This window comes from Monodelphis domestica, chromosome 2 (genome assembly GCF_027887165.1).
Source record: "Monodelphis domestica isolate mMonDom1 chromosome 2, mMonDom1.pri, whole genome shotgun sequence".
Taxonomy (NCBI): domain Eukaryota; kingdom Metazoa; phylum Chordata; class Mammalia; order Didelphimorphia; family Didelphidae; genus Monodelphis; species Monodelphis domestica.
This window is the reverse complement of record NC_077228.1, coordinates 25,720,732-25,738,521: the sequence shown is the minus strand read 5'-3', so window position 1 is coordinate 25,738,521 and position 17,790 is coordinate 25,720,732. Positions and strand designations below refer to the sequence as shown.

Below are 17,790 nucleotides of genomic sequence, written 5' to 3'. Positions count from 1 at the left end.
TTATGAGATGTAATTCTCTTTCCATCTCTGAATTCTAGTGGCACTTAATCCCAAATTAGTCTTCAGTTAGATTACTTACATAATTACATATTACTTAACATAAATCTGATTTTCTCAAGTAGAGGTCCCTAAAGGCTGTGGATTAGGCCAATGTGGGTGATCTTTTCTGACCTAGAGTGCTATGATAGAATGTGGTATATAATGATGGGCATCATCTTCTTAGTGTAGATGAAGTGATACGTTTTTCTCTACATGTCACCAGATTGAATTGGGAACTGACACAGCTTCAGATAAGATCTGTAGTTGGCATTAATTGCTTCCAGAAATGGTCTAATCCAGTGATGGCAAACTATGGCATATGTGCCAAAAAGGGCATGTAGATCCCTCTGGATATGTCTGTAGTTGCCCACCAAAGTTCATTACTAGAAAGCCAGGACTCGGGGTGGAGCTCTTCCCCTCTTTCTCTCCATGCACATTCCTCACTTCACCTACCCCCTCTGCCCAACAGCCCAATGGGAGTACTTCCTCTCCTGTCTGGGTAAGGGGAGGAGGGGTGAGTATGCCACTTAGTGGGGTTGTGGGGGAAGGCGTATAAATGGAATTTTGGGAAATACTAAGGGATTTCATCCCCTAGAAGTTCCTTAGTATTTCCCAAAATTCCATTTATACAGAGGGGGCATGGCACTCCATCTCTAAAAGGTTTGCTATGCTAATCTAATGAAGCATTTGGGACCAAATGATATCTCTGAGCCAGGAAGTCAGATTTTTGGGACAATTTGAGTGAAGGCAGGACATGTCATTCTTCCTCTTCTTTCCTTTTAGGAACTTTTAGCAATAGTAAAGCAGAAGACCTCTGAGAATTTGGAAGATATTACCCTTACGTTTACCCTGAGAGCACTGTGGAACCTCACTGATGAGTCCCCAGCCACCTGTATGCACTTTGTTGAGAATCAAGGGTTGGCCATCTTTGTACAAGTATTGGAGGTACCAGACAGAAAGGGTGGGCTTTACACGGAGCTCCAGTCTTCTCCATGAAGTTACTGATCACAAGGTGTTTCTTTTGACAGACTTTCCCATCAGAATCAACAATACAAACCAGAGTTCTTGGCCTTTTGGTAAGATACGTAGGAATTCCATGCAATTAATTATGGCAGAGTCTTCCAACTAATATGAACTGCATTCAAGAAATTGTTTAAATTAAAATTATGAAAGCAAAATGTAACAAACTATATCTGGGGGGGAGGGGGGTGGGGGACATGATCTCCATGAGTGGGTTGCTGAAAATTCTAATTGTGACATTTCTTGGCTAACCTTGGACAAGCCTTTGAGTCTTAGTCTCCTCTAAAAAATGGAAATCGTCATATTTGCTTGATCTGCCTCACAAAATGGGTATTGTATAGAAAGAGGTTTAGAAACCTTGAACTATAGAAGGGACATTCTAGGAGAATTGATTAAAATCTAAAACTAGGCTAATAATCCTCAGCATCCTTCCCTGCCAGGACATAGTTTTTAGAACAGTATAGCTACTTGATTTCCTTCATCTCCCTCAGATCCTCCACCAAAGCCTTCTTCCAATCATAGGCTCATGGTGACCTTCGGTTCTTCAAGGTTAAACCAGGGAAGCAAAGTGATAAGCCCTTGAAGTAGAATTAGGGATGAACTATACAATTGGTGAAAGGAAGACCCCACCCTGAAGTCCAGTTCCAGAACTGAAAGACTTTGCAGTGGGCACGAAGAGAGCTGTAGAGCTAAATGAGATTGTCTTTGCCCCCACTGAGCTTATGGTCTTATAATGTTACATTGATTAAAACTGGAATATGTTTGAACAAAAATAGAAAGCATTTAATCACTTGCTATACTGCTAGTTCATTCCATTTTAGTTAGGGCAGACAATACCTAGAGGATGTTTTTGCTTTGGGGCAGATGGTAAGACCCGGGAGCAATAGCAGGTCAGATGACAGCACTACAAGATTGGGAGAGCACCAAGAAGGGGCAGATGGCAGAACTCAGCAACTCAGCAGCTCAGCAGTCCACCATCTTATCAGATTGTGTATAATTGGTCATCAGTGTGAAAGCAGTCATGTTGGCTATCAATGTCTAAGGAAAATGCAAGAAAAATCTGATGAGAGCAGAGGAGAGAAAGCCTTTGGTTTACTTATTAATCCTTTGTATTATGTTTGATGCACTTAAAAACCTTATTTGAGAAATCCATGGGCTTCAACAAAATTTCCAAAGAGTTCCTGATGTCATAAAGGTTGAGAACTCCTATCCTTTAAAAGTTTTCTCTAAATAAGGGGATGGTGGGGTAGTAACTTCTGTTCAGATGCAAATTAGTCTTGACAGACTGAGGGCTTTTCCAGCATCATATTCTAAAAAAAGAGGAATAACCTAGAGTCAGGAGACTTGGGTTTGAGAACTTACCTTCTTTTTTATATCTGTAAAATGGAAATAATAATATTTGTGCTGTCTCCACAAAGGGCTTTTTAAATTTATAAAAGCTATAGAATTATGAGCTGGGTATGGCATTTTTCATGTTAGCACCATATGGTTGGAGTAATTGGATCATCTTTGGAGGTAAGAAGCTCTTTAATTGCTATTTCCTAGGCATTTATCACCTGTATCCATGGTTTGCTATCTGAACAAGGGTTTTCTTTACCAGTGAGGGGCCCTGAAATTGCCCTACAAAATAAGGCCATGTTCATGGATGTGATAATACTATATAGAGTAGGTGTGATACAAAATATAGTGGCAAGCACCTTAAACTGGGAGTCACAAGACCCAAGTTATATATACTCCTGGTTCTAGTATTAACTTAGTGACCAAGGTCAAGTCACTTCTGAAACCATGCTGGTTGGGAAGGAGACTTAAAGCACCCACTTCACTATTCTAAATGATCTCTGGAAAGAATGGAGTATGTGGCAAAAAGGAGCGCAGAGCAGGAGTTGGGCCACTAACCTATTCTCTTCCATCTCTGGGCCCTTCAGTAGGGGATTGGATGAGATGGAGAAGCGCCTCTGAAACTTTGGTTTTCTGTGCTCTGAGATCCCTCCTGACTCACAGTTCTCTTTTAAGGCCTGCTCTCTGCTTTGCTGCTAGACATTCTGAACTCAGCCTTTCAGGTGTATTCCAAATGCCTAGATAGTTAGAAACTTTCCTTCCTCAAACCCAATTTAGCCTTTTCCCTCCTCTCTTGTTTGATATTGGCAATTTCTAATTCAGTGCTATAGGAAAAGTGGTATTAATTTTGTTTTCAGTATTCAGTAGATACTTGTCAAGTTATTCAGAGGAGGAGTAGGTTGTTTAATAATTTTCTAACACTGTAGATTCTTTCTCACTTGTCAGGTGAAAGGGGTGACCATTAGTCACCAGGACTAGTCTTTAATCATTTCATTTTTACCTGATCCTTTGGACCCTTTAACCCTGTTCTTTGTCCTCACCACCATCTCTAGGCCTTCTGGCTCTTGGTTCATTCCTAGGATGTCACCGTGGCACTGGCTACATCCCATACACTCTTCTCCCTTTTCAATCTTGACATCTTGGTGAACCAGTTCAGTTCTCCACTTAACTCTCCAATCAATCCTCTTTTCTCTTCTTCTTCAGTCGTGCCTTGAGAAATCTCAAACCTGGATTCCTTCCACCATGTGCCTCTTGCTCCTAGTTATATGTGGTGCTGAGTAGAGCTGGTGGAGGTCACAAAATTCCAGCTGATGGACTGATGTTCTCCAATTTCAACTGGGCCTATATCCCTTGGGTCATTTTCAGCTCTTTCATGCCCCCACATGACCATTCATCATTTCTGCCTTTATTAAGCACATTTCTTAGGTCCCTTTCCTTCCCCTTAGACTGGTGATCTTCCACTTGTCTTCAGTCTTTTCTCCCCAGTTCATTCTCTCTAAAGTGATTCTCCCCAAGTATAAGCCTGGCCATGCTACTTTTAGCAAACTCCTCCTGGTGCTTGCTGTTGATTCTCAACCTAAACATAAACTACTGGTTAGCATTTCAAACCCTTCTAATCTTATTAGCCTTGCTCTTTGATCCTGTAACACTGACCTCTGCTGTCCTATCCCTGAACCTGTCATTCCTCCTCCTCTCTTGTGCATTGCACATTCTCCTCATCTGTGCCCTTTCCTATTTCTATTTCCTTTAAAACTCATTTTAAATGACAACTTTCTACAGAAGCCCTTTGGTTGTCATGCTCTTTGCCAGTGTTTACATGTTGCAGCACACTAGCAAGAGAGCTAGGCCTGGAATCAAGAAGATGTGAGATCAAAACCAAGTTCACACTTCACTTGTCATGTGACCTCTTCTACCTCATGTTCCTCAACTATAAATGGGGTTCATAATTGCTGTGAGGACCAAGAGATATTTATAAAGTTCTTAGTGCAGTGCCTGGCACATAATAGGTGCTTAATCATTGTTGGTTTCCTTCCAGTTTATTTACATGTCATTTCCTGTGAACTCCTTGTGGGGTAGGTGCCATGTTCTTGTCTTTCTTTGTGTCTCTGACATTTACTAGAGTGCCAATCATGTAGTGAGTGCTTCCTGAATGCTTATTGACTGACTTACTGATGCTTTGGATGTTTTGAGCCTTCTTTTTTGTGAAGAAAAATCGTGGCCTCTTGCCTTGCAGGAATTTTCCTAACAATGTGTATATCCCTTCGACTTAATGAGTAGCTCTTTGCCCTTTCCTATAATGGCAAGTATTCATGATAATCATGAAAGGGAAAATCAAGCCTCTAACATTCTTTTTTCTTTTAGATAATCTCAGGCTGGGTTCATCACAGAGGAGCCTTTTTGAGTTCTTTGGGGTCCATGCCTTCAGATTAAAATCAGAGAATTCCAGGATTTTAGAGAGGGAAAGAACTTTAGTGGATTTGTGGCCAAAAAGAAACCTCTTTTTATTATAATGAAACCCAATAAGTAGTTATCCACCTTTTGCTTGAAGACCTGATGAAGCAGAACCCACTATATTCGTATTGAGCCTAAATGTTCCTCATGGCAACCTCTCCTATTGCTTCTAATGATTTCCTATAGGACCAAATTGTCCCTGAAGATGCTGTTGGGAGAGAGGGTACCAAATTGGCATGATCCACAAGGAGCTTTCAAATGATTATTTGTATTCAAGCTTTAAGAAGCATCAAGAACTTGAGAGACCTTAGATAAATTACTTTTTGAGGGCTTCAAAGGAGGACCAGAGCTACTTAGCCACACCATCCTTTCTAGGGCCTAGGTTCTCTAGTAAACTATACATTGGAAGAAATCAAGGCCAGGAAGTGAACATTAGTCTGTGAACTACATATTTAGTAAAAGCACAATAAATCACTGGGAGTGTGGATTAAGGAACCAGGTGGGTACTCCTGGGTTCTAATCCCAGATCTGACACTTAGTGCTTAGGCTCTTTTGAATCAGTTTTCTACCTCTGTGTCTCAGTTTCTTCATCTGTAAAATTAGAGGGTTAGAATAGATGGTCTCTAGGACCCCTTCCTGCTATAGGTGACCCCAAAATGCCATTAACAGCCCAGGAAAAAGTTCTGAAGAAATTATATCTGTCTAGAAAGGAATTGATTGGCTGTCACAGGAAGTGAAATTTCCAAACAATGATTAGTCATTTGGTGATGTTCATCCTTTGAGGTCCCCTCCTACTCTGAAATTCTAGGGACTTGGAGAATTTGATTATTGGAAAGGATCTGAGTGGCCATTTACTCCATACCATTTGGCGATGCCTAATTTGATGAAATAGTAAATGTCTAGTCAGTAGAAGGAGGAAAAGTGAGATGTTGATAATCGTTCTTGCTCCTTTCCCATCTCCAAGTCTTGTGGGTCTGTCTTGTCTGTAGAACAATGTTGCTGAAGTAAAAGAATTGTCCTCCGAGCTTATGATGAGCAGCCTGATGACCCATGTGAGCCGGCTACTTCACAGTGTGGAGATGGAAGTGAGCTACTTTGCAGCTGGAATCATTTCCCATCTTATCCCTCTGGGGGAGGAGGCGTGGACCCTGAGTGGCTTCCAGAGGAGCACTATTTTAGATGATCTGGTAGGGGAACACCCCTTCTGACCTATCCTGACTCCGCAGCCTGGCCTGCTAGGCCCATGTACTGATAGTCTCTTGTTCTTATCTTTTGCAGTATATGACAGTGCTGAAGTGGCCCAGTCCAAGTTGTAAGATGGTGGCACTGGTGACTTACAGGTGATGGTGGGGTTGACACATCACTCAAAATATTAGCCTCCCTTTTCCATAGTAACTAAGCTTCCATTGGATGCTTGGCATTGTGTTGTGGTGGACCTTTGGAGCCAGGGCTTTTGCATTGACCTCATGACTTGGAGATTGTTCCATCACTTGGTACTTTTTGCTTTCTCGTGTATGTATGCTGTAATGGTAATCCAAAGCCATCAAGCTCATGTATATGAAACACTTTATAGTAGTCAAACATTAGAAGCGAGTAAATGATTGTTAAATCTCCAAAGGGAGGGAGGGACAGAATTTGAGACTTAATGTTTAAAAAATAACAAATGTTAAAATTTGTTTTTAATTGGAGGAAAATATTCATCATATTCCCCACCACATTCCCAAATCACCAGATGTTGGCCTAATTTCTAAATGTCTTTCTTTGGAACCCATAGGTCCTTCAAGTCGTTTTTCCCATTACTTAGCAACTTCGCAGTTTTTGAGATTCAGCTCTGGGCACTGTGGGCCATGCATCACGTCTGCAGCAAGAATCGTATGTACTGGGTGGGAGGAGGGGGCAGAGCTTTAAGCCATGGAACCAGGTTAACCCTTTCAGCCACTGCCCCATTCTAGACTTTGGAGAGTCAGTGATTTGAGAGAGAAGCTGCCAAGGCCTGCCTCTATCTTCCCTGATCTGTGGCTAGTGGTCTCCATTGGAGAATTTCTTTAGGATTTTTTTTTTTAAGTTCAGCTTATTAAGGAGAAGCAGGCCCAAATAGACTATATGTTAGGGAACTCAACAGCTTAGGTAATATGCTGGCTACGTTGATTATTTTCTGTTTTTTTTTCCCCCCAGTTTATGAAAGGCCTGTGCCAAACTCAGGTTCAAAGACAAAAATAAAATGAGCTGTGTCTGTAGGGAGCTTGTATTCTTCTGGGGGTGACCTCCTCAGGGTGCACCCTTTATTTGTTCACCAAAAGGAAAAAATGTCTAGCAAGTTGGGGTGGGTGGATGGAATGGTGTCAGGGCTCAGAAAAGACTACATTCTAGGTAGAAGGGATGGAGAGCCTCTGCAAAGAAAGACACAGGCATGGGAGAGGGAAGGCCAAGTGCAAGGAACAGACTAGCAACTCAGGCCAGGCTCTGAATAATTTTGTACAGTAAGCTTGGGAACAAGAGATGGCAGCATGGCGGGGGCAGGGGGCACTGGGCACCACATTGAAGAGGCAGTGTTTGAATTGAGACAGTAAGGTACAATTGAAATTTTTGAACAGAAGAGCAGAATGCAGTCCAGCCTGTATTTGAGGAGCATTAATTTAGCAGCCCATGCAGGAGAGGTGGAATAATTGGCAGTAGTCAGAGTGAGAGGTGATGAGGTCTTGAATTATATGTTTAAAAGCCGTAAGTGAACACAAGTTACAGAACTTGTTATAGTGGTTTCTGGGTGAACAGAGGAAGGGACTGTAAGGGAGAGATTTAGGAGTTAGAAATGGTGCAATTTGGCAGTTGGTCTGGATATGTTGGAGGAGAATGACCTCAAGCTTGGGGACCTGACAGTGCCTTAGGAGATTTGGAGGAGGCAGGCTTGGTGAGAAAGATCGTAAGTTTAGTTTTTGATGTGTTGAATGGTCTGAGATACACATCATCTACAAAGATGAATGTAAAAAGTATTCTAGAGTAATGTCAGCAGTGCTAAAGCTCTGGATGAGCTTAGGCTGCTGTCTGACAAAGTGAGATTGTAGGAGTGATGGGATCCCGATGAGAAGAATCTATAGACTTCAGGCCAGCAGGCTTGACCAGTTCCTGGCAGATTTCTGCTTAAATTTCTTTGAGAGAGGAGTAGTGAACAACAAGAAAGGGAAGCATTAATGGCGGCCAGCCAGCATGGCAGCATCCCAAGGGGACAGTCAGTGTGCAGTCAGTATTGAGCACTTACTATGGGTCAGGTATTGGAAGGACATGTGTTAGGGGTGGGGGGGAAGAAGGGATAGTTTGAACCTGGCACCTGTAGTTCTCTGAGGGAGGCTTATCCAGATGCCCCAGTGAGTGACAAGGAGATCAGAAGAGCAGGCACATGGATGGAAAGTAAACCAGGAGGACACCATGTCACAGTTGGGGGGGGGGGGGTTCAGGTGTGGGACAGTTGCTGATGTCAGAAAGCTAAAGGGGGAGGACCAAGGAAAAAGTAGTTCATTTAAGGGTTGGGAAATTGGTGTTTCTCTCAGAGCACTGTGATTAGATGTTAGATAGCCCAGGCTGGACAGCTGTGCCAGTAAAGACCAGTTGGCTACAGGCAACTTCCATGCTTCATTGGGCCAATGGAGGTTGTTAAAGAATACTGGAAAAGGGGATTTTGTATTGAGTCAAATCTTGCCCAGTTTTTCTCTGAACTGGCCGATCTTTCCGCTTACATTTTCGCTTTGACTTGTTGCTGCTGATTCCACAAATTGTCATTAGAGACCAATGTGAAGTCTTATAATCGGGTTCCAAAGAGAAATTGTATTCAGTACTGAATGATTGGGAAGAAGCATTTAGAAAGACATAGTAGAAAACAAGATGGGAGAATGGTAGTCAGCAATGTATGTGACACCCAGAGAAACAAATATAGTCTTGAGCTCCCTCCAAGGACCTCTTGCCTGCCTGTTGAATACTGTATGCTTGGAATAGTATTCCCAAACTGGAGCTCATCTAGAAGAGGAGGATCAGAATGAGAGAGGAAATTTAGACTAAGCCACCCAAGCAGCAGCTATGGGAACCTGCCATTTTGGTTGGAGACGAGGAAACTGAGAGTGTTTTGGGGGAGTGAAGCTCTTCAAGGGTTCAGGCTGTGGGGCAGCCACTTTTGCCAGCTGCCATAGAGAGGACACTGAGGTGTCCAAGGAAGAGTTGATCTCAGAATGTTTGACCCCTTCCCCCTTGTTGAAAATGCTAGGTAGTTAATTCTGTTCTGGAAATTCCAAGACTGGCCCTTTATGTAGGAATGGAAGAATCTGGCAGTAGGCTCGTTATGCCCCACTATCATTGATTGGTTCTACAGAAGCACAACATTAGATGAGACAAAGAAGCCTTCTCCTTCCCCAGAAAGATGTCTTCAGGTTCTGGCTAGGACTGACTTCAGAAAGGCATTCTTGAATGGCACAGGAACACCATTGTCAAATATTTACTGACTCAGGCCCTTCTCTAACATTTGAGAGACCCTAAAAATAGTGTGAAAAGTGATAGAGGAAAGATTTTGGGGGCTAATGTTCAGATTACCTAAATATAGGAGAAGAGGAGAGGGCCTTGGAGACTTAGTCCTTTTCAGTGGGGATAGGGGTTGGAGGGGTAGGGTGGCCTAGATCCCCAGGAATAGATCCTGGAGTATTGTCAGCAGAGCTGGTCCTCACTGCTATTACTCGTGATGGAGTCTTGGTTTGAAGCTCAGCCATCCTGAGCATAACCATGTTCACGGGGCCCAGAATGATAAGAGGCTGGAGAGAGGGAGTATACTCTTGTGTCCAAGGGCTCTCAGGGACCTCGTTGCCTGACTCATTTTTCTATTTGTTCTTTTAGCCACCAAATACTGCCGGATGCTCATGGAAGAGGGTGGACTGCAGCTCTTGGAAGATATCCGAGACCATGCCCAGGCAGAGCCCCATGTACACCAGATCGCTGTGTCCATCCTTGTAGACTTTCACATGCATTTTATGAGCTACAGGAAGTCCTCTGGATCTAAAGTGCCTCTCCAGACATAAGGAGGCGCCCAAGGAGCTCTCACCCTCTGCCTTCTCACCTGCCGGCCTTTGATTGAATGTCTAATGGCTGCTGCTGCCTTTGACTTTGTGAGTTGTTCAGTTGATCTTGATCCATCGATTGTCCTGGGCTTACAAAGGTGGAGGTTACTTTGGCTTGGGCACAGCCAAAAATCACCGGCAGATGACTCCATGGGCAGGGAAAGTGGTTCTGACTCTAGTGGCTGTTTGGGGGAAAGAGAGCCACGGGCTTTTGCTGTTGACAAACTCCTGAGCTGGAGCCAAAATAATATTTAAAATGTTTTTGTTTACTCTTGGCAAGGCCATGGTGGAAAGTGCCTGTTAAAAGGCGGTTTGTTTCCAATCCATGTGGAGACTTGAGAATTGTTCTCCATCTTGGGCTTGTTTGCTTGGCTGTCAGGGGGTGGGGGAGCCCTAGGTGGCACTGAGCACTTGGGCAGGGACGCTGAGGGACCCCACATTTCACCTCAAGAGCCTGGCTCCTAGGTCACTCCAGCACTGGTCCTGGAGTGCAGGGCCTTGGGGTAGTCACCTGATAAATGTGTCATTTTAGAAATAGAACCTTTATTTGGCTTTCATTTTTTTAATAAAAGTTTTTTTAAAAAATAATATAATGTCGGTTTTGAAAAATTTAGAAAGGCCATCAAAGTCAACAAACTCCTTTCTTTTTAAGATTTGATGGTATTTAATTTGTATTGCCTTTGCCCTCAACCTCAAAGGCTATGTTGAGAGAAGGACTCTGGAGGGGAGTCTGGGTGAAAGGACTTTTGGCAACTTAGATATTTGGATTGGGCCCACAGTTTTAGTGGAGTCTGAGCCCCAGCTCTAGTTCTCCTAACTGAAGCTCTAGGCAAGTCCCTTAATCTCCCAGGGTCTTAGTTTTTTTATTTGCAAAATGGGAACAATCCTCACAGTGCCTACCTCACAAGGTTCACTGGGTAAACCTCAAAGTCACAGAAACCGGAGCTGTCTTCAGTCCTGTCATTATCCACAGAGATGGGAAAGAGAGCCTCTCATGGTTTCCCAGGCCACCACTTACTAGGAAAAGCTGAGGTTTCCCCTTTTAGTTCAGTAGTGAGCTCTCTTGTACTACTCACTGGTCAGGATTTAAGGCCAAAACCCCTTCTTTTGCCCTGGAGAGCAGAGGTGGGAACTCTACTCCCCCCCCCCCCCCCCCCCAGCCAACAAGCACCAGTTCTGCTGACCCTTCCCCTCATAGACCCCAATAGTCTCTTTGTGTAAACTGAGGTCTGTTTAATAATGGTAATGATGTTGACCCTGAGGTCCCTTCAGACTTGGTTCTGTGAACCACTGAATTGTCCATCTGGCTCAGCCACCATTCCCCTTCCAGTCACCCAGCTGTGCAACTTGATAAGCATCTTCCTTCTCATTCACCCAGTTATCTGCCAGGTGACTTTCATTCCTCTTCTTCAAGTCTCTTCATCCTGTCCTTTTTATGACCCCAGCCACCATTTTGGAAGGCAGTTTGGAATTATGAAATAAAAGCAACTAAATTGTCCATAACCTTTGACCCAGAGATTCCATTACTAGATTTCCCAATCAAGTAGGTTCTTGCAAAGTCCCCCAAATTTTTTTGTGACATCAAAGGACTGGAAACAAAAATTGTTTTCCTATTTTCCATTGGGGAAACTCGGAACAGGTTTGGTAACTTGCTCAGGGTCACCCAGCTAGTAACAGGCTGGATTTGAACCTAGCTGGCTGTCCATTTTACTGTGGCTTGAGAAATGTCAAATGTGCTGATATAGAGAAGTGTGGACAGATCTACAGAACTGATGCAGTTTAAAGCCCCCAACTATATAGGGACTACAGTGTAAATAGGAAGAGCAAATACAATCAAAAGGGAATGTTAAAAAATCACAAAGAAAAGGACATCAGGAGACACTTCTACCTCATCCCTTGCAGAAGTGGGAGGGAGGCCCACACATGGGGCATATGGCATGCATTCTCATATTTAGTTGATGCAGTGATCTTATTCTTTTGCTCTTTTTTTGTCTTAAAAAGTACTATTGTGGGATGGCTCCCTAAGAGGAAAAGGGGAAGGATACTGAGGGTGGGGAACAATTATGATATTTAAAAAAGACCTAATTTTAAAAAAGATTCCTACAGAATAAATGGGGAGTAATCTCTGAGGGAAAGTCCTAGAGGGTTTAGAGGAGAGCCCGGGGAAATGGAAAAGACCTGCAGGAGAGAGTATTCGAACTGAATCTTGAAGGCAGACAGGAGATAGGGTAAGGAAGAAAGTTTCCCAGGGGTGTGGGAAATCAGGGAGAAAGCCCAAAGGATGGCAAATAAGAGTGATGGGTTTGAGGCACTCCATCACCAGATTGTAGAGTCCATGGAGGGAAGAAAGTGTCTGAAGACTGCTAAGTAGGAAGGGGCCAGGTTGCACAGGGCTTTAAAAGCCAAACAGGACTTCATTTTGATCCTGGAGAGAGTAAGTAACCACTGCAGGTGATGAGGGTTGGCATACTTGGCTGTATTTCAGGATGACCATTTTGGCAGCTGAGTAGAACATGGATTGGAGCAGGGAGAGATTCAAAGTGGGCAGACCCTCCCCAGCAGTTACTGCAGTAATCAGATAGGAGGTGATGAGGGCCAGCACCAAAGTGGGGGCTAGTGGCAGAGGAGAGAAGCCTTTCTATTGGTAACCATCTCTAATGTTAGCTGTTATTATTTTGGACATGGTTTTAATATTTCCAGTTTAAGATTTAATAGATAATAGGTGATGTGAGGCTGAGAGGAGACTCTGGTTAGGCTTAACAAATAGGACAGAGAATCCTGAGCAGATTACAAGGAAGATAATGTGGTTGGCATAGAAAATGTGGCCTGGGATGGAATTTTGGGAGACACTCACATGGTGTGACCTAGTTGAAGATCCAGCCAAGAAGACTAATAAAAAGAGGTTAGACTGGTAGAACTAGGAGAGAATCCAAGAAGAGTGATCCACTCTGTCAAAGGCTGCAGAAGGGTCTAAGTGGATGGGCTGGGAAGAAGCCTGGCAATTTGACTCCTGCTAGCTGCTGATGCCAGGTTTCCCCAGGAATGATCTGCTAACCAAGAAATAGCAAGATTTAATTTGTTGGGGGCAATTGACTAGACATCAGTCTATATTCAAAATGGATCTCACCCAGGAGGAAGATGGGAAACATTTCTATTTCTATTTTATCCTTGAGAAATAATCCAAAGCTGTTTGTTTTCCCTTCCATTACCAATGACAATTTCATTGCCAAATCTAATACTTATCTCTTGGAGCTCTCTGTGCAATCTTTGATTTCTTTCTCATCCTGGATATTGTCCTCTCCTTCCTGGAGGTCATGCCCCTCATCTTGGGTGTCTCCCAAGAGGTCCATGGCCTTCCTCTGCTAGTCTTATATTATCTCAGTCAGTGACCTCATCAGCTCTCCTGCATTGACTATGTGGATATTAAATTTAACTCTACAATGAAATTAATTAACTCTCCCCTGACTATGAAGATTAAATTGTAACCCGTGCCTATTTTTAGATTTAATCACCAAAGGTGTAAACACCCCATTTCCACATTAAGTGGGAAGTCTGTGACCCATGTGTGAAATAGTGGGTGACGAATCAAAATCAACTGACTGCCCCACAGCAGTCCTAAAAGCAAAAGTGTAAACTGTGATTGGTAGATGTAAAAGGGAGGTGGGGGTGGGGCAAAAGTAAATTACTTAGTGCTTAGGCTAGATATCTTACCTTATCCCCTCTCTCTGATTTCCTTCATTCTTCTCTATGTTTTGTAAATAAATTGTAAAATAAATCTCTTTTGGAATTAAATTCCTGTCGACCATTCTTAAATAATCAAGTCCAACCCTTTTAAAAATATCCCCCCCTTACAACTATAGATGATTCTCAGGTCAAGCCTTGCCTCTCCAAATATTTCCATAGGCCATCTCAAGCTGAACTTAGGATTTTTCTTCCCAAATCTCTTCCCAATTATTGCTAAGGCACCATCATTTTTCAGTCACTCAGGATTCCAATCTTGGTATCCCCTTAGAATTTTTACTCATACCCCATGTGTCTATTGTCAGACCTTGTCATTCTGTCTTTATAAGTTCCCTCCTTTTCCATGTGCAGGGCCTTCTCTACTCACACAACCCCAATCCTAGGTCCTATCTCATCGAACTGGCATTGACTATGCTCCTATTGTGTGCCTGGCACTGTACTAAGCACTGAAGGTACAAAGAGAAAAAAATAGCCCCTGCCCAGGAGCTCCCAGTCCAAGAGGGGAGGAAAACATGTCAACAACTGTGTACAAAGAAGATAGGATAAATTGGAAATAATCTCAAGAATTCAGGCCTTTTATCACCTTTTTCCTGGACCACTCCTATTGCCTCATTGGTCTCCTTGTCTCCATTTAGCTGCCAAAGCACTTTTTCCTAAAGCATGGGTCTGTCCTGCTCCACAAACCTGAGAAACATCTAGCGGGCACCAGAATCAAACAAAGTCTTGTTTGGCATTGAAATCTCATCAGCCCAGTTCCTTCCCATCTTGCCTGCCTTTTCACCTTTAACTTCCTTCCATGCAGCTCTCTCCAGAGAATTTGACTGCCGTGCTTAGCATTTAGCGGCAACTTTTTTTGGACTATTGAATTTGTTCAGTCAAGTGTACATTTATAAAGTGCCTCTTGTGTGTCAGGCACTGGATTAAGCTCAGGGAATCAAAGAAATGGCAAAAGCCATGGTCCCTGCCTAGACTTAACTCAAGAATGTCTAAGGCAGACAGAAAAGCTCCCTATGTGTGCCATGATGTCATAGCATTTTTTAATGATGGCAAAAAAACCAACAAAATCAGCCGCCCATTGGGAAATGGCTGAGTAAATGATAGTATCTAAGTATGGTGAATATTACTACATGAGGAATTCAGAGAAGCATAGGCCGCCTTATGTAAACTGATACAGGACAAAGGAAGCATTACTGGTACCAAAAACCACACCATTTGAACTCCAATTCATTGGGGTCAGTCAGTTCTGAAAAACAGATAGAAAACACCTCCCTTCCCTTTCCTTCCTTCCTTCCTTCTTTCCTTCCTTCCTTCCCTCCCTCCCTCCCTCCCTCCTTCCTTCCTTCCTTCCTTCCTTGTCTCTTTTTCTTGCCCTCTTACCTTCCATCTTAGAATCTGAGAAAAGGAAGGCAACATCAAACAACTAGCTACAAACAAGATTTGGAGAGAATCTCAGTGGAAGGATCGAAGATTGAGGAGGACTGAGAAGGGACTTTAGCTGGGACTTCCTTGAAGGAAGCCAGAAACTGGAGACTTGGTAGATGACCGAGGCGAAGGCACAGTCAGTCAGGCAAGGTCAGATCACTGGCTGAGAGAATACTTGGGGAGCCAGGATGTAAGAAGGCTGGGAGGGAAGGAGGTGTAAAGGGCTGCATAAGCTGGAGTGCTGTCTTAGAATCAATAGGAAGTATCCATTCCAAGGCAGAAGAGCGGTAAGGACTAGGCAATAAGTGACTTGCCCAAGGTCACAAAGCTAGGAAGTGTCTGAGGCTAGGTTTGAACCCAGGACTTCCCGGCTGCAGACATGGCTCTCTCTCAGGCAGTGGGGTTCTCCAAGGGGGATGACTGTTAGAGAAGGGGGTGTGACAGGTAGAGCAGGCCTTGAAGGATGGAGCAAAGGGCTTTGTCTACGTGGCAGCAGGGAGAGACTGATGTCAAGTAAGAATGGGGATGACGAGGCCGCCAATCCACCAGAGAAGATGGAATCACCGGCCTCAGCCAGAAGGGAGGGCACCACTTGAGGAAGACATTATTCGCCTATACTATATAGTAACATAGTGATGAATTAAGGTGTGATTCTAAGCTCTCTTCTCGCCCTCTTCCTCCCTGGAGGCCTGTCTGTCCTTTTTCTTGGTTTTCTGAGTTGATCCTGGAGATGGCAGTTCTGGAGGCTGGTTCTGGGAAAGTGGCTGCCTCAGTGCCGGAAGCTGTGCTTTCTCATAGAGCGCTCTGGAGCTGCAGCTAAGGGGATGGGGGTCAGGGGGAGCTTAGCTGCCATCTCTGGAGGATGCTGGGCTCCTCACTAGGTAGCCGTGCTGAGACTCGGGAGAGGAGGGTGTCTGGTTCTGCCTCTGCCATTCTTGCGCCTCCCCAGGGCTCTCGGTAATGAGGGGGCTGCACTGCCTGGTCCACAAGGCCCCCTCCCCCCCCGGGGGGTGCAGGGGGAGAAGTAGATGCCTTTGTAGATGGACAGCTGTAGATGTCCAGCCACAAGGAGGGCGGCACTGCCTGCCAGGCCGCTCTCCCTCGGCCCAATTGTCTTATTTCCTGCTGGGCCAGACTTGGTCCCCAGGCGGTCCGGCAGCCAGAACTTCTAAGGGATGGGGGTGGAGGGACTGGGAATAGGCTTCACGTGCCAGGCCATTTCTGGGGGTCCTGGCCAAGAGCCAGGCCTTTCGCTTTTCCCCAACGGCAGGGAGATCGGGTTAGAAAATACTGGGCCTTCAAATCTGGCCTCCGACACGTGCTAGCTGGGTGACCCTGGGCAAGTCACTTCACCCCCACTGGCTAGCCCTGACCGCTCTTCTGCCTTGGAACCAATACGTGCTATTGATTCTAAGGTGGAAGGCGAGCTGTCTTTTTTCAAAGAAAGTACCAGAGCTTGCATGTGTGTCTGTCCAAGCAGGAGGCTGCAGTGTCTGAATCTTACTTCTGATACTTGTTAGCTGTGTGACCCGGGCATGTCCCTTAGCCTCTCTGGGCCTCAGTTTCTTCATCAGTTAAATGGGAATAATAATAGCATCGCGCTCCCAGGATGATTGTGGAGATCAAATGAAGGTGCGATCGAAATGCTACTTATTACTGCTGAAACCCAGAGAGGGGTCCGAGTCTCCTGAGCTCTTCCACCCCCGTAAGATGCAAAGCAGTGATCCGGAGGGAAGGTGAACCACAGCCGTTACTGACCAGGGGGAAGGATTTTATGGGGAAACAAAGCACATGCTCTCAAGAGCCGACTTTTCTAAGTGCGTCCCCCCAGGGGCCAAGGCTGCAGGGAATACGCTTGTCACTCGCCAACAAAACGGGGCGGCCGCTTCTCCCGGAAGGCCGCCATGCCTTCTAGCCGGTCCCGAGTTGGGATGTTCTGCAAAGAAAAGGCAAGATTGTAATTCTCGGCACGGAGCCGGTCTAGGGCTGGATCCTTACAGGCCTGTCTCGAGGACTGTGGGGAGAGGCAGCGACGGAGACCCTCTGGGGCTCTACCTGACCTTGTAGCCACTCGGGGAAACGAGAGGCCGTCGGCCGGGGATCGGCTTAGCTTCGCCCTTTTGAGATCTAACGAGCACCGAGTAAGTCCTGCTGATGCTCTGAGGAGCCGCTGCCAACTCGGCCAAGCCTCCTCGACGCCCAGGAGAGCTGCCCTCCCTCTCCTGACCTCTTCACGACACGACTCCCAGCCAGAAAGGAATCCCGCTGCACCGTGGCTGGGATCCCTCTGGCCTGCTGAGTGGCGAGGAGCTCACTCCTTCCTTTCCCAAGGGGAGGCAGAAAGAGGCCCAGTGACTTCCTGGAATTACAGAGCTATGTCCTGAGGGAAAGGGGACGACTCGAACCCAGCCCTGGGGTTCCTCCTCTCCAACTTGGGCTAGTCAGGTAGATGACCCCACATAACTTGGATACCTGGGCATAACACATTCCTTCGATGGCCATTCCGGAAGAGATGTCCACCTGCAGGGAGGGAGAACACAAGGAGAATCCAGAGACTATTCTAGGAGGCGGGGGGGGGGGGGATCTCTCTTGCTCAGCCAGAGGGAACTTCCCATCTGGACTCGCTCTCAGCGGAGAACATCGACGCTTAGACATCATCCAGGCCAAAGGCTCATGCCCGGGAGTC

At 45.1% G+C, this 17,790-nt stretch overlaps 2 protein-coding genes across 4 annotated transcripts in view; one reads left to right on the top strand and one right to left on the bottom strand.

Annotated features, from left to right (window-relative positions):
- Nucleotides 1-13,733, top strand: part of ZYG11A (zyg-11 family member A, cell cycle regulator) — a 31,812-nt gene extending 18,079 nt beyond the window's left edge. For both annotated transcript variants that reach the window (XM_001371362.4, XM_056815118.1), the window contains exons 9-14: nt 823-984; nt 1,068-1,115; nt 5,838-6,035; nt 6,127-6,188; nt 6,623-6,720; nt 9,721-13,733. In XM_001371362.4, the coding sequence (XP_001371399.2) occupies nt 823-984; nt 1,068-1,115; nt 5,838-6,035; nt 6,127-6,188; nt 6,623-6,720; nt 9,721-9,902 (750 nt within the window). In that variant the 3' untranslated portion in view covers nt 9,903-13,733. The remainder of the gene's footprint in view (nt 1-822; nt 985-1,067; nt 1,116-5,837; nt 6,036-6,126; nt 6,189-6,622; nt 6,721-9,720) is intronic.
- The window catches only part of ECHDC2 (enoyl-CoA hydratase domain containing 2), a 26,739-nt gene continuing 20,098 nt past the window's right edge, over nt 11,150-17,790 (bottom strand). For both annotated transcript variants that reach the window (XM_056815119.1, XM_056815121.1), the window contains exons 9-10: nt 17,577-17,624; nt 11,150-17,040 (exon numbers count right to left, since the gene is read on the bottom strand). In XM_056815119.1, coding sequence (XP_056671097.1) covers nt 16,963-17,040; nt 17,577-17,624 — 126 coding nt within the window. In that variant the 3' untranslated portion in view covers nt 11,150-16,962. The remainder of the gene's footprint in view (nt 17,041-17,576; nt 17,625-17,790) is intronic.